Source organism: Bos taurus, chromosome 2 (genome assembly GCF_002263795.3).
Source record: "Bos taurus isolate L1 Dominette 01449 registration number 42190680 breed Hereford chromosome 2, ARS-UCD2.0, whole genome shotgun sequence".
NCBI lineage: Eukaryota > Metazoa > Chordata > Mammalia > Artiodactyla > Bovidae > Bos > Bos taurus.
The window spans coordinates 118,225,230-118,240,344 of NC_037329.1; the positions used below are offsets into that span (position 1 = coordinate 118,225,230).

General features: G+C 42.3%; 2 protein-coding genes across 42 annotated transcripts in view; one reads left to right on the top strand and one right to left on the bottom strand.

Moving 5' to 3' along the window:
• Positions 1–7,667, bottom strand: part of SP110 (SP110 nuclear body protein) — a 49,616-nt gene extending 41,949 nt beyond the window's left edge. For all 7 annotated transcript variants that reach the window (XM_015459855.3, XM_005203019.5, XM_003585776.6 and 4 more), the window contains exons 1-2: positions 7,544–7,667; positions 5,383–5,530 (exon numbers count right to left, since the gene is read on the bottom strand). In XM_015459855.3, the coding sequence (XP_015315341.1) occupies positions 5,383–5,520 (138 nt within the window). In that variant the 5' untranslated portion in view covers positions 5,521–5,530; positions 7,544–7,667. The remainder of the gene's footprint in view (positions 1–5,382; positions 5,531–7,543) is intronic.
• Positions 7,668–7,706: 39 nt separating this feature from the next.
• The window catches only part of LOC510377 (nuclear body protein SP140-like protein), an 81,158-nt gene continuing 73,749 nt past the window's right edge, over positions 7,707–15,115 (top strand). For 8 of the 35 annotated variants that reach the window (XM_059879220.1, XM_059879237.1, XM_059879236.1 and 5 more), the window contains exons 1-2: positions 7,707–7,777; positions 12,323–12,474. In XM_059879220.1, the coding sequence (XP_059735203.1) occupies positions 12,443–12,474 (32 nt within the window). In that variant the 5' untranslated portion in view covers positions 7,707–7,777; positions 12,323–12,442. Of the gene's footprint in view, positions 7,778–7,953; positions 8,080–9,422; positions 9,547–10,890; positions 12,218–12,322; positions 12,475–12,565; positions 12,767–13,082; positions 13,415–15,115 lie in introns of those variants that run through there. The other 27 variants (XM_024981877.2, XM_059879187.1, XM_059879204.1 and 24 more) reach the window with 19 other exon arrangements.

Below are 15,115 nucleotides of genomic sequence, written 5' to 3' on the forward strand. Positions count from 1 at the left end.
TTATTTTCTTTAAGTTCAGAGCTAATGATTACACAACAAAACTCATCTTGAACTCTCTACTAAGGATTATATAACAACAATGTATCTTGCTCGAGGACATGTTTCTCCTTTTTTTTAATTTTATTTTATTTTTAAACTTTACATAATTGTATTAGTTTTGCCAAATATCAAAATGAATCCATCACAGGTATACATGTGCTCCCCATCCTGAACCCTCCTCCCTCCCCATACCATCCCTCTGGGTCGTCCCAGTGCACTAGCCCCAAGCATCCAGTATTGTGCATCGAACCTGGACTGGCAACTCGTTTCTTACATGATATTTTACATGTTTCAATGCCCTTCTCCCAAATCTTCCCACCCTCTCCCTCTCCCACAGAGTCCATAAGACTGTTCTATACATCAGTGTCTCTTTTGCTGTCTCGTACACAGGGTTATTGTTATCATCTTTCTAAATTCCATATATATGCATTAGTATACTGTATTGGTGTTTTTCTTTCTGGCTTACTTCACTCTGTATAATAGGCTCCAGTTTCATCCACCTCATTAGAACTGATTCAAATGTATTCTTTTTAATGGCTGAGTAATACTCCATTGTGTATATGTACCACAGCTTTCTTATCCATTCATCTGCTGATGGACATCTAGGTTGCTTCCATGTCCTGGCTATTACAAACAGTGCTGCGATGAACATTGGGGTACACGTGTCTCTTTCCCTTCTGGTTTCCTCAGTGTGTATGCCCAGCAGTGGGATTGCTGGATCATAAGGCAGTTCTATTTCCAGTTTTTTAAGGAATCTCCACACTGTTCTCCATAGTGGCTGTACTAGTTTGCATTCCCACCAACAGTGTAAGAGGGTTCCCTTTTCTCCACACCCTCTCCAACATTTATTATTTGTAGACTTTTGGATCGCAGCCATTCTGACTGGTGTGAAATGGTACCTCATAGTGGCCTTGATTTGCATTTCTCTGATAATGAGTGATGTTGAGCATCTTTTCATGTGTTTGTTAGCCATCTGTATGTCTTCTTTGGAGAAATGTCTATTTAGTTCTTTGGCCCATTTTTTGATTGGGTCATTTATTTTTCTGGAGTTGAGCTGTAGGAGTTGCTTGTATATTTTTGAGATTAGTTGTTTGTCAGTTGCTTCATTTGCTATTATTTTCTCCCACTCTGAAGGCTGTCTTTTCACCTTGCTGATAGTTTCCTTTGATGTGCAGAAGCTTTTAAGGTTAATTAGGTCCCATTTGTTTATTTTTGCTTTTATTTCCGATATTCTGGGAGGTGGGTCATAGAGGATCCTGCTGTGATGTATGTCAGAGAGTGTTTTGCCTATGTTCTCCTCTAGGAGTTTTATAGTTTCTGGTCTTATGTTTAGATCTTTAATCCATTTTGAGTTTATTTTTGTGTATGGTGTTAGAAAGTGTTCTAGTTTCATTCTTATGTTTCCCCTTCTTAAAAGGAACCTTCTGACTTATCTTGTTATCTTAAGACTGTATGTTGTGGGAGTGGGTCTGGTAAGACCTTTCCACTGTTAGTTCTAATTTTGTTAATCTAAGATATATGTTGTAGGAGTGGGTCTGGTAAAAGTATATAAGGCCTTGATAAGAGTCGTGGACCGGGCACTCTTCGTCCCCCTTCAGAAGTCTGTGTCAGAAGCTTTCTTTGTTCTTTTTCACTTTAATAAAACTCTGCTACACAAAAGCTCTTGAGGGATCAAGCCTGGTGCCTGGTCCTGAAGCTAAATCTCCTTCTTTGGAGATCACAAATCCAACATCATTCATTGTAAGCTATCAGTGACACCCTGATCATGATCTGAAAAGGGGTTGGATCCAACTGGGCCAAGACTGGGGGAAGATTGTCCCACCACTGCTAGCACTTTTCTGGGGCTCAGACTCTAGGGGCTCAGGAAATGCTTTAAGCAACCTAAATTATATGAAAAGAATCTCACTTTGTCCACATAACCATATCTCCCACTGTCTGTCTTGCTTCACATCAGAATGGACTTTGAGTGAGAAACTTTTATGGATTGAATGATGCCTCCTATCCAAAGATATGTCTGCTTGAAACCTGTGAACGAGACCGTGTTTGGATAAAGGGTTTTGCAGGTATAATTAAGAATCTTAAAATGAGACCATCCTGGATTATGGTGGGCCCTAAATCACAGTGACAAAGTGTCCTTGTAAGAGAAGAAAAAGGGAGAGGCACAGTAGAGAAGGCAGGGTAGAAATGGAAAGAACGTGTGAAGCGAAGTTTCTATAAACCAGATTCACCTCAGAGTGCTGGCAGTAGGAGAGGACAGAGGAATTCAGGGAATGGATTGTCCCTCAGAGTCTTGAGAAGGAATCAACTCTGACAACACCTTGATTTTGGACTTCTGGACCTCAGAACTGTGAGAGAACATATTTCTTTGTTTTAAGCCATCTAGTTTGACAGAATGTGGTCCACTGGAGAAGGGAATGGCAAACCACTTCAGTATTCTTGCCTTGAGAACCCCATGAACAGTATGAAAAGGCAAAATGATAGGATACTGAAAGAGAAATTCCCCAGGTCAGTAGGTGCCCAATATGCTACTGGAGATCAGTGGAGAAATAACTCCAGAAAGAATGAAGGGATGGAGCCAAAACAAAAACAATACCCAGTTGTGGATGTGACTGGTGATAGAAGCAAGGTTCGATGCTATAAAGAGCAATATTGCATAGGAACCTGTAATGTCAGGTCCATGAATCAAGGCAAATTGGAAGTGGACAAACAAGAGATGGCAAGAGTGAACATCGACATTCTAGGAATCAGCGAACTAAAATGGAATTGAATGGGTGAATTTAATTCAGATGACCATTATATCTACTACTGTGGGCAGGAATCCCTCAGAAGAAATGGAGTAGCCATCATGGTCAACAAAAGAGTTCGAAATACAGTACTTGGATGCAATCTCAAAAACAACAGAATGATTTCTGTTCATTTCCAAGGCAAACCATTCAACATCACAGTAATCCAAGTCTATGCCCCAACCAGTAACGCTGAAGAAGCTCAAGTTGAACGGTTTATGAAGACCTACAAGACCTTTTAGAACTAACACCCAAAAAAGATGTCCTTTTCATCATAGGGGACTGGAATGCAAAAGTAGGAAGTCAAGAAACACCTGGAGTAACAGGCAAATTTGGCCTGGGAATACGGAATGAAGCAGGGCAAAGACTAATAGAGTTTTGCCAAGAAAATGCACTGGTCATAACAAACACCCTCTCCCAACAATACAAGAGAAGACTCTACACATGGACATCACCAGATGGTCAACACCAAAATCAGATTGATTATATTCTTTGCAGCCAAAGATGGAGAAGCTCTATACAGTCAACAAAAACAAGACCAGGAGCTGACTGTGGCTCAGATCATGAACTCCTTATTGCCATATTCAGACTTAAATTGAAGAAAGTAGGGAAAACCACTAGACCATTCAGGTATGACCTAAATCAAATCCCTTATGATTATACAGCAGAAGTGAGAAATAGATTTAAGGGACTAGATCTGATAGATAGAGTGCTTGATGAACTATGGACTAAGGTATGTGACATTGTACAGGAGACAGGGATTAAGACCATCCCCATGGGAAAGAAACGCAAAAAAGCAAAATGGCTGTCTGGGGAGGGCTTACAAATAGCTGTGAAAAGAAGAGAAGCAAAAAGCAAAGGAGAAAAGGAAAGATATAAGCGTCTGAATGCAGAGTTCCAAAGAATAGCAAGAAGAGATAAGAAAGCCTTCTTCAGCGATCAATGCAAAGAAATAGAGGAAAACAACAGAATGGGAAAGACTAGAGATCTCTTCAAGAAAATTAGAGATACCAAGGGAACATTTCATGCAAGGAAGGGCTCGATAAAGGATAGAAATGGTATGGACCTAACAGAAGCAGAAGATATTAAGAAGAGCTGGCAAGAATACACAGAAGAACTGTACAGAAAAGATCTTCATGACCCAGATAATCATGATGATGTGATCACTGACCTAGAGCCAGACATCCTGGAATGTGAAATCAAGTGGGCCTTAGAAAGCATCACTAGGAACAAAGCTAGTGGAGGTGATGGAATTCCAGTTGAGCTATTTCAAGTCCTGAAAGATGATGCTGTGGAAGTGCTGCACTCAATATGCCAGCAAATTTGGAAAACTCAGCAGTGGCCGCAGGACTGGAAAAGGTCAGTTTTATTCCAATCCCAAAGAAAGGCAATGCCAAAGAATGCTCAAACTACCACACAATTGCACTCATCTCACACGCTAGTAAAGTAATGCTCAAAATTCTCCAAGCCAGGCTTCAGCAATACATGAACCGTGAACTTCCAGTTGTTCAAGCTGGTTTTAGAACAGGCAGAGGAACCAGAGATCAAATTGCCAGCCTCCACTGGATCATGGAAAAAGCAAGAGAGTTCCAGAAAAACATCTATTTCTGCTTTATTGACTATGCCAAAGCCTTTGACTGTGTGGATCAAAATAAACTGTGGAAAATTCTGAAAGAGATGGGAATTCCAGACCACCTGACCTGCCTCTTGAGAAATTTGTATACAGGTCAGGAAGCAACAGTTAGAACTGGACATGGAACAACAGATTGGTTCCAAATAGGAAAAGGAGCATGTCAAGGCTGTATATTGTCACTCTGCTTATTTAACTTATATGCAGAGTACATCATGAGAAACGCTGGGCTGGAAGAAGCACAAGCTGGAATCAAGATTGCCGGGAGAAATATCAATAACCTCAGATATGCAGATGACACCACCCTTATGGCAGAAAGTGAAGAGGAACTCAAAAGCGTCTTGATGAAGGTGAAAGAGTAGAGTGAAAAAGTTGGCTTAAAACTCAACATTCAGAAAACGAAGATCATGGCATCTGGTCCCATCACTTCATGGGAAATAGATGATGAAACAGTGGAAACGGTGTCAGACTTTATTTTTGGGGGCTCCAAAATCACTGCAGATGGTGACTGCAGCCATGAAATTAAAAGACGCTTACTCCTTGGAAGGAAAGTTATGACCAACCTAGATAGCATATTCAAAAGCAGAGACATTACTTTGCCAACAAAGGTCCATCTAGTCAAGGCTATGGTTTTTCCAGTGGTCATGTATGGATGTGAGAGTTGGACTGTGAAGAAGGCTCTGGGAGTTGGTGATGGACAAGGCCTGGCGTGCTGCAATTCATGGGGTCGCAAAGAGTCGGACACGACTCAGCAACTGAACTGAACTGAGTTTGAAGTCCCCTACCTTGGACACCTTCTCTCCCTGGTAACGACCATTTTAGTCTGGAACTTTCAAATCTAGAAGCTCTGGAGTGTTGTGGTTTGAGACCTCGGTGGTCGGGCGTTCTTGGTCGGGGTGGGTTGCCATGGCAAAGCACCAAGTGACTCACCCTGTACAGTCTCTCAGTGATGAAGAAGTTGTCTCGGAGGCCTTCGAAGAAGGGAAATGGCTTGTTGATGGCATAAGCGATCTCCAGCTTCTGTTGTATAAAATGCTGAAGAAGAGCCTTTTCCAAGGCCCTGGTCATGGTGTCTCTCCTACAAAAGGGGCACAAGAAGAAAGGAGAGTAAAGATTTTGCAGAGTTAGGGGAGCCACTCTCTGTGTTGCACAGGCATCTGGAGACAGGCATTCTGGTCCCAAAGGCATCCTTTAGCGGTCCACAAAGCCACCTCTGCTGAAAAGACTCATGGGCTTAGGAAGCAGTGACAGTGCTCAGCAACACAGAGGGCAAGGTGACCCACAATGTGACGCAGGAATCCCGAAGGGGCAGCTGGTAATAAACAGAGCCACTATGTACCGAGTGCTTCCTGTGTCCATTTCACATCTCAGAACAGACATGGCCGTGGGACATCACAATAGTTGACCATTTATAGGCCATGCAAAATATCAATAAGTTACAATAGGAAGAAAATGCAGCTTTGATATTCTTGACAAATTGTTGAGAAAAGGGAAGCAGTAACAAAAAATTCAATCACCTAGAGATTAAAAAAAAAAAAAACACAAAATGAACACAGATCTTTTTTTCCAACTTTGTATCGAAGAGAAAATTGAACTGTAATTATGGAGACACAGGAGATTCAAGTTCAATCCCTGGGTCGGGAAGATCCCCTGGAGTAGGAAATGGCAACCCACTCCAGTATTCTTGCCTGGAAAATTCCATGGATAGAGGAGCCTGGTGGGTTGTAGTCCATGGGTTCGCAGAGTTGGACACGACTGAGCATGCCTGCACAATGATTTTCTAGGTATTTAATCCTAGTGGCAGATTGAGCTCCTCTGTCGCTTTCTCCTCATTCCCAAATATGTTAAGTTTAACAGAAAAAAAATATATGTTGCAAAAAACAATCATCACAACAGTACTAGAAAATAAGAGAAGATGCTATCAGGATAATGTGAAGAAATCCTAGAAGATAGAGAACCAGTGGGAAAGGAACTAACTAACCGTTCACCATCTGCGTAGGGGAAGGATATGGCAAAGATCAGCACAGAGCCAGAAAGCACCAGAACGACCACTTGCTAGGACGAGGAAGGGGGCCTGAATGACTAACTATACCACATCATTCAGAACAGAACATCCATCATATTCCTCACTCTTCATCTGTTGTGATTGCCAAGGAAGCACTTGAGGCACAGAGAGGTTAAATAACTAGCATAAAGTATTTGGTGGCCAAGCAGAACTCATCTGACCAAGGTCCCATTTCTCACTAGTGCAAGATATGGCAGGCATCTCATAGATGAGTATTCATGTGCATATTATGTAAAAGGGTCTTAAAAATGAATGAGCAAAGACAAACATCCAGTAAGGGAAAAACAAGACAAAAGACATATACAGACAACTGAGTCTAATGCACAATAAATATGTAAAAAACATGGTAACTCTATAGTAATCAGAGCCGTGTGAGCAAAGACAACTTTGTAAGTTTTGCCTGTCAAGTTGGTCAAGATACAAATAAAAGCAATAATCACAGACACTCCTGGTCCAGATACAAACAGGTCCCAACATTCTGGAGATTAATTTAGTAACCAGTACCAAATACCCTAAAATATATACCCCCTTGAGTCCTAAATTCCATTCCTGGGAATTTATTTCAAGAAAATAATCATGAATGTGCTTCAAGAAAAAGTATTGAAAAGTCAATACACTAGAGCAGAAATGAAATATCCTCTCTTGAGTTTCTCTTTCCCACTTGCTTCCCAGCTACTTCTGGTCGCTTGTGAATAATGAATGAGCTGCCCGTTGGGGGCAGAGTGCAGGATCACCCTTCATGGACAATGAAGAGCAAAACTTGAGTTCCAACCACAAAAACAAACTAGAATTTAGGGAATAAAGGACTGAGCTGTGTTTGCTTCCCCTCATCATTTGTCTTCTTTTTAACTGTCTCCTCTTAAACCCTACAGTCCCCTCTCTGACTCTTTGGAAAATACTATTTTACAAAGAAAGAGTCACAGTTGAAATTGTTTAGTTTTATGCAGCAGCTGCAGCTGCTGCCAGGACATGAACGGTAAAAGCCAATCACCCAAAGTGAATAAAGCAGACTAGACAAAAACCCACCTGGATGCTGAGATGGCTACGTGTTCGTGCCCCCTTCCAGATCCAGGGGCTGGTCTGGGGTGGCTCCTGGGAGACTGAGAAAAGGGCAGAGAGATACCAGTCGGCAAAACAGGAAGTCTCTGCTTTGCTACACACGAGGAGGGCCTGGCTTCCAGGAAAGGAAAGTGAAAGTACTCGGGCCGATCCTGCGGAGCTGCCTCGGTGTCCGCAGCCTCCCTCTACCTCCGGAAACAGGTGAGATTCCCGGGCATGTCGGGGCTGGGGAGGGGGATTGCGAGGATTGCTGCTTATCGGTACCATCCTGGGAGGCGGGTACAGAGGGGAGGAGGCCCAGGGGTCAGCCCCAGGGTCCCCAGGAACTGGGAATCTGCCGTCTGTTTGCCTCCCTACCCACCTCTATATTTCCCCAGGACTCCTCTTCCTTCTATACTTTTTGGAGAAATGAAGATGTACCCAAACTGAATTGTGGTGATCGTGACACAACTGAATAAATTTACTAGAGATTATCAAATTTAAGGGAAAGAAACAAAGCAGAGGTGAGGTGACTCAGAAATGCCTGTACTTTGTCAGGATAAAATTACTACCTAAGAAAATTGAAATCAAAGGCAGCCTGAACATGAACTGAAATCATGCGGTGGCAGGCAGACCTCCAGGCACCAAAGTGTCTTTGAACAGGCTGGCAGGTGGGAGCTGAGAGCGTGTGTAACCCAGATCTAGGGCAGAGTCGGGGCCAGGAGATGCCTCCAGGGAGGCAGGGAATGCCCGCTCTGTACAGCCCGTTAAAGATTTCTAATATGCAATGTTGTGTAGGGTCTGTGAGAAATCCTTTAATGTGGGAATCTGTTTAACTTTCTTTAAATCACTGCTTACTCCTTGGGAGAAAAGTTATGACCAACCTAGACAGCATATTAAAAAGCAGAGACATTACTTTGCCAACAAAGGTCCATCTAGTCAAGGCTATAATTTTTCCAGTAGTCATGTATGGATGTAAGAGTTGGACTATAAAGAAAGCTGAGCACTGAAGAATTGATGCTTTTGAATTATGGTGTTAGAGAAGACTCTTGAGAGTCCCTTGGACTGCAAGGAGATTCAACCAGTCCATCCTAAAGGAAATCAGTCCTGGGTGTTCATTGGAAGCGCTGATGTTGAAGCTGAAACCCCAATACTTTGGCCACCTGATGCAAAGAGCTGACTCATTTGAAAAGACCTTGATGCTGGGAAAAATTGAAGGCGGGAGGAGAAGGGATGACAGAGGATGAGATGGTTGGATGGCATCACTGACTCAATGGACATGAGTTTGAGTAAACTTGGGGAGTTGGTGATGGACAGGGAGGCCTGGTGTGCTGCGGTTCATGGGGTCGCAAAGAGTTGGACACGACTGAGCGACTGAACTGAACTGAACTGAACTGAAATCACTGATGCTCAAATGTATTCAGTCCATGGGTTCCCCTACCAGGACACATATGGTGTCCTATCCCTCAGAAAAAAGAAAACAAAACAAATGGGAAACACAGTTCTAAGGTCTAAGAATCCTTGAAACCAAGGTTAACCTACATGGGCAAGAGCTCAATTTTATTGAAGTGTAAAATACATCCATTGTTGGTGTGCATATGATGAGTGTTTACAAATAGAGTTACAACCACAATTAAGATACAGACCAAGCCTATCACCCCAGAAAGTTCCCTCCTCTCCGACCCCAGCATCAGGTAATCACTGATCTACTTTTTCTATTGACTATAGATTTGTTCTGCTTGTATTAAAGTTTTACATAAATGGAAACACCCAGTATGCACCTTTGTGTGTCTGGCTTCTTTTGAATCACAGTGCTTTTGAGATTCATCCTTGTTGTTGAAGGGCCAGTAATTTTTTTCCTCTTTAGGTGTGTGGCCCCACCTCATCCTATCTGATCACCACCATGTCACCAAGATAATCGATCTGTGTAATGTTCTTTAAGAGGCCCAGGTGATCCAGATCTGTTTTGACTGTGTTATAACAAAGGACAGGTGAGTTAATATAACTTCAAGAAAAGCTGTGAATGAATCATCTTATCTGTCCTGTGAGAATAAAAAGTTTCTGATCCCCCTTTTTAATCAGAATGGAAAGAATATATTTGTCAAATCAGTGGCCACATACATGGCCTGGGCTGGGGATCTTACTGCCTAGACTGCCTATTTTCTTATTCCAGTCCTCCAGCCTTCTTATAAATTCTTTGAGCTACCCAATATACTTCTAAGAAATTGATTTTCTGCCTGAGTTAGTCTGAGTCAGTTTTGGTTAATTGTACCCCCACATCCCAACTAATTAAAAAGTTGGTTGTTGCTTTTGAGTTGCCAAGTCATGTCTGACTCTTTTTTGAACCCATAGACTATAGTCCACCAGATTCCTCTGTACATGGGGTTTCCCAGGCAAGAATACTGGAGTGGGTTGCCATTTCTTACTTCAGGGGATCCTCCTGATCCAGGGATCAAACCCATGTCTCCTGCTTGACAGTCAGATTCTTTACCACTGAGACACCCAAAAAGCTGGTAGCAGAGAGTGAATTGTGGGCAACAGATCTTCACAGAAATGTCATCAATCTGAGATGGGTTATCTGACCTAATTAGACATAAATAAATAATTTTAAAAAAAACATAAATAAATAAACCAATAGTGTTCAAAGATGAGTAGACGTCAGTAAGTTAATAGCAAATTAACTAATAACATTGGATTGTGATCAGGACTCTGCAATTCACACATCTATTCCAAATGTCAGATCTTAGCACACTTAACAAAACGGAGAGACATTTTTTCAGGGAGAAAGAAAGTATTAACTTGCTTTCAAAGATTATCACCTACTTGACCTAAGTCTGGGTGGGAGAAAAGAGCAAGGAGGCAGGTCAGAATCTCCTCATCCCCCAGGTCATATGGAAGAAGAAGGAGACAACGCTACCCCTCCATTATGAGCCAGGGACCATCTGATGGTCATCAGTGGGCTTGCACCAGACATCCCTGATCTTATCCTAGAGACACTGATTCCCTAGTGAATTCAGAGGAAAACTGGCAGTGGGAAAACAGAAGCTAAAGTTCCTATCATTATCTGGCTAATGCAGAATATTGCCAAGTTAAATTTTCTTGTAAATTTGGCAGAAATACCCCCTAATCCCTAATCTTACTACCATCAGCTGAGGAACACCAAAGACCCTGTGCTTATAAGCAAAAAAGGCGGCATATTTATGCCAGCTGGTCTAGTCTGTGTCCGACTTTATTGGGGCCACTGTGTTCAGTGGAGTTCAAAAACCAAGGACAACGATGCCCGACAGAGGCAGGGTTTACTAGCCTCTTTGCCAACAAAGTGAGGGAGAGAGAGAGGTGGGCAGTCCCAGGTATGTCAGCACCTGGTAGGCACACAGACCCTGCCCACTGGGCTCATCACGTCCTGGCACCTGATTGGGGGAAAGAGAACAGACGAGGGTAGAGAGGTAGAAATCTTCTGCCCCCATACTTGGAAAACATATTTATGCAGATTTTCGAGCATACCTATAGTGAGCCAGAAGCACTGGGATTCAGTGAGACATACTTCGGAAACACTACTTGGAGGTCCCCAGTTCTCACCTACTTTGGCCCATGACTCTCACCAAGACCCTGGAATCTACAGACACCTTGACTGCCATTCACCTCTATCTTTGCCCCATTGTCCTGCCTGGATTTCTATTCGTCTGGTTTTACTTATTTATCTGTGCTTTGCCCCTGTTCCTTTATCTTTCAACTTTATGCTGATGTAGTGTGCTTTTCCTGAGTGCCTGTTAAGTCGCTTCAATCCTGTCTGACTCTTTGAGACCCTGTTGGGCTCCTCTGTCTGTGAGATTCTCCAGGCAAGAATAACTGGAGTGGGTTGCCATGCCCTCCTCCAGACCCAGGGATAGAATCAGCTTCCAGACCCAGGGATGGAACCAGCTTCTCTTATGTCTCCTGCATTGGCAGGTGGGTTCTTTACCACTAGCTCCATCAAACTTTTCCAAAGTTGCTCCAAATCCTTTACAAAATGAGAGCTGGCTATAAATGAAAAAATGATGTACAAACATAAATGTAACACACTTGTTGCTAGCATCATCACTTTGTCCTTTAAGATGTAGGGAGTCTTAGTTCTAAACCCTGCTACCATCCAATGAAAAGCCTGTCACTTTGAGATTTCAGAGACTAGTTGAAGCTCAATTTTTTTCCTAAGCACTCCTGGCTGCATTTGAAAAGTGCCCATAGATTCAAGAAAACTTAGAATTGCACATCAGGCTTCTCTGCCCAAACTTAGCTCTTCCTTCTGGTTGCAGGAGTTGGGAGAGATCTTTTTGGCCTCTGGCTGCTTTCCAGAAATTTTGAAGAATATTTTCTCCAGCATTTCGGTTCTCTCCAGTCCTGGGTCTGAATATTGGATCTGAATACTGGGTCTGATTCATCCAATCCAGGCTCACGACTGTGCCGGGTCAGCCCATGGGCGTATGGCGTATGAGAAAATCTGAAATGTCTGACTTTCCTTTTTTTGCTTCTCACAGCCACCTTGGCAGGGGGCAGGAGCAAACGTGGTTTCTTCCTCCTAGTCAGCACTGTGCCACTTCACCTCAAAACGCGTCTGATCTGTTTGAGTTCAAGGAGTCTTCCTGCCCTCTCCTCTTTGCAGGAGCGAGGCGTTCCCTCTCTTCTGTGGGTGCTCTGTTCCTCCTCCCTGGGGGCTGAGACTGGGAGGAGGAAAGACCAGCGTGTTGAAGGCACCCAGTTCAGCTGTTTCACTTTGCTTTTATCCTTTAGGTGCCGAACCCAGGGGCTGATAGATGGGCAGACTTTCTCGTCACAGCTCCGGGAAAGGACAGAGGCAATGAAAATCTAAGCAAGAGTGATCTGGGGCTGGCTCCATGGTCTAAGAAGAAGATGGCAAGTGCAGGCAGCCCCTCTAACTGCAGGTTAGTCCTGGCCTCCTGTGTCCTGCGCCTCTCCTAAGGAGAGAGCATGTCCTGGCGCCCGTGCTCGTTGTTTCTGCCTACCCGGTCTCAGCCTGCAGGCATAAACAGAATGAGATGACAAATCAATCAGTTAATGAGTGGAGGCGATTTCACAAATGGCGGTGGATTAGCCGTGGGGAAAGCTGAAGGACACCTTGACTGATGCCCCCTTCTTATTTCCCTGTAACTGCCATGAAGCTGGGTGGGCCCTGTTGGAACTCCCCGGCCCCTCGGAGGCTTGCAGCAAGGTTGGGTGAGTCCTCATGCCCTCTGAGCCCTCTCATTCCCCCCAGTGCCTTCTCCATCCCTACCTCCAAAGACAATTCTGTCCAGGAAGCATCTTTTTAGAAAAATTAACATCCAAATCGATGGCCCAACTGTTGTTAAAAATGTTGTGCGGTTTCTGGGTAGTGAGGGGTCCCAGTTTTGTCAGAGCCCTGAGTCTGAGAGTCAACTCAGGAACTCGCTAGGAGGAACTGAAAGTAGATGGGGCTCAACACGAATGAATGCAAACAGGCAGGGAGGGAGCAGCTGTCTTTTCTATTCTGGGAGGTTTTACACGTCGGGCTAGAGAAAGAGGGAAATTGTCTTTGAAAAAGAGAAGACTTATTGTCAACCATCAATCTATTTTTAGTGGTAAACAATTTCAGCAATGTAAAAGTGTATCATAACTCCTCTAACCTGGGCTGCCAAGCTGGGGGCTATTTCTGGCACTAGCTGGGCCCCAGCATTTCTACCTGCTGTGGTGCAGCCTGCCAGGTCCTTAGTGCCCAGCGCCCTTTCTCCTGGAGGCTGACTGCATCCCTGCTCCCACTTGCTCCTGAGAGATGGGAGAATGAGCCAGTGGAGCTTGAAGTCCAACTAGCCTTTGGCTTCCAGGCAGGAAAAGAAAAGCTCTGAGGTGGGGTAATGCTGATCTCACAGAATGAGCTAGGAGGGGGTACATCTGCTTCTATTTTCTGGAAGAGGTTATAGTTGAAGTGGTTTGGTAGAATTCACTAGTGATACCATCTGGGCCTGGTGCTTTCTTTTTTGGAAGGCTATTATTTATTGATTCAGTTCCTTTAATAGATACAGACCTGTTCAGATGAGCTATCTATTTGTGTGAGCTTCGGCAGTTTGTTTCAAGGTTTGCCCATTTTATCAAATTTGTAGGGACAGCGTAATCTGTAGTATTATTTCTTTACTATCCTTTCAATGTTCACAGGGTTAATAGTGATGAGCCCTGTTTTGTTTTTGATATTGGTAATTTCTGCCATCATTTTCTTTATTAGTCTAGATAGAAGTTTATCAATTTAAAAAAATTAGCTTCTGGTTTCATTGGTTTTTTTCTGCTTTCCTGTTTCAGTGTTATTAATTATTACCTGATTTTTATGATTTCTTCTGCTTGACGTAGGCTTAAATTTCTCCTTTTTCTCTAGTTTCTTCAGATGGAAGCTTGTGTTATTGATTTAGATCTTTCTTCTAATATGCATTTTAACACCACACATGTTTCTCTAAGCACCTTTGTGCTGCATTCTGTAACTTTTGTGAAAGTGTGTTTTCATTTTAATTTTGTTCTAAATAATTTTAAATTTCCCTGGAGACTTCTTTAATTCTAGAAATAGGCTGTTTTGTCTTTAAGTATTCTGGAATTTTCAAAATACACAGGTATATTTCTACTTTTATATTTTCTACAGGTTATTTCTACTTTTATTGCTGTCTGAGAATATAATTTTTTCTGATTTATTTTCCTTTTAATTTGTTAAGATAAGTTTTACAGCTCAGAATGTGGTGCCTTTTAGTAAATATTTCAGGTGAGCATGAGTGGTGTGTATATTTTGTCACTGTAGAATAAATAGTCTTTAAGTGTCAAGTAAATCAGATTGGTGGTGCTGTTCAGGTCAACTATATTTTTACTTACTTTCTGCCTCCTTGTTCTATCAATTACTAAAAGAGGGGAATTGAACTCTCCAACAACAGAAGTGGATTTGTCTATTTCTTCTTGTAGTTCTATCAAATTTTGTCTCGTATTTTGATGCTACTTAGATGAGTTGCGTACACATTAAGGATTACTAACTCTTCTTGGAGAAATTTTCTCTTTATACAATACTTCCCTTTGTCTCTGAAATTTTCCTTACTTGAGGTTTTCTCTGAAATTAGTATAGCTAATACCACTTTCCTGGGATTAATGCTGGCATGGCACTTCTTCATCCCTTCACTTTTAACCCATCTGTGTTTTATGTTTAAGATTCCTTTCTCAAAGACAATATATAGTTGGGTGTTACTTTTTCACTCTGTCAATCTCTGTCTTTTAATTGGTGTATTTAGACCATTTATATTTAAAGTGATTATTCCTGTGGTTGGATTAAAATCTATCATGTTTGTAACTGTTTTTTATTCATTGTGCTTATTTGCTTCCATTTTTTCCCCTTTCTTTTTCTGCCTGTTTGTTTAATTGAACATTTTATAGAGCATTTTGTGATTTTATTTTCTCTTCTCTCTTAGTCTGTCAAATATACTTCTTTTAGAACATTTTATTGGTTTCCCTAGAGTTTGCAATATATATTTACAACTAACCGTATCTACTCTGAATTATGCTATATTGCTTCTTGTTTGGTGC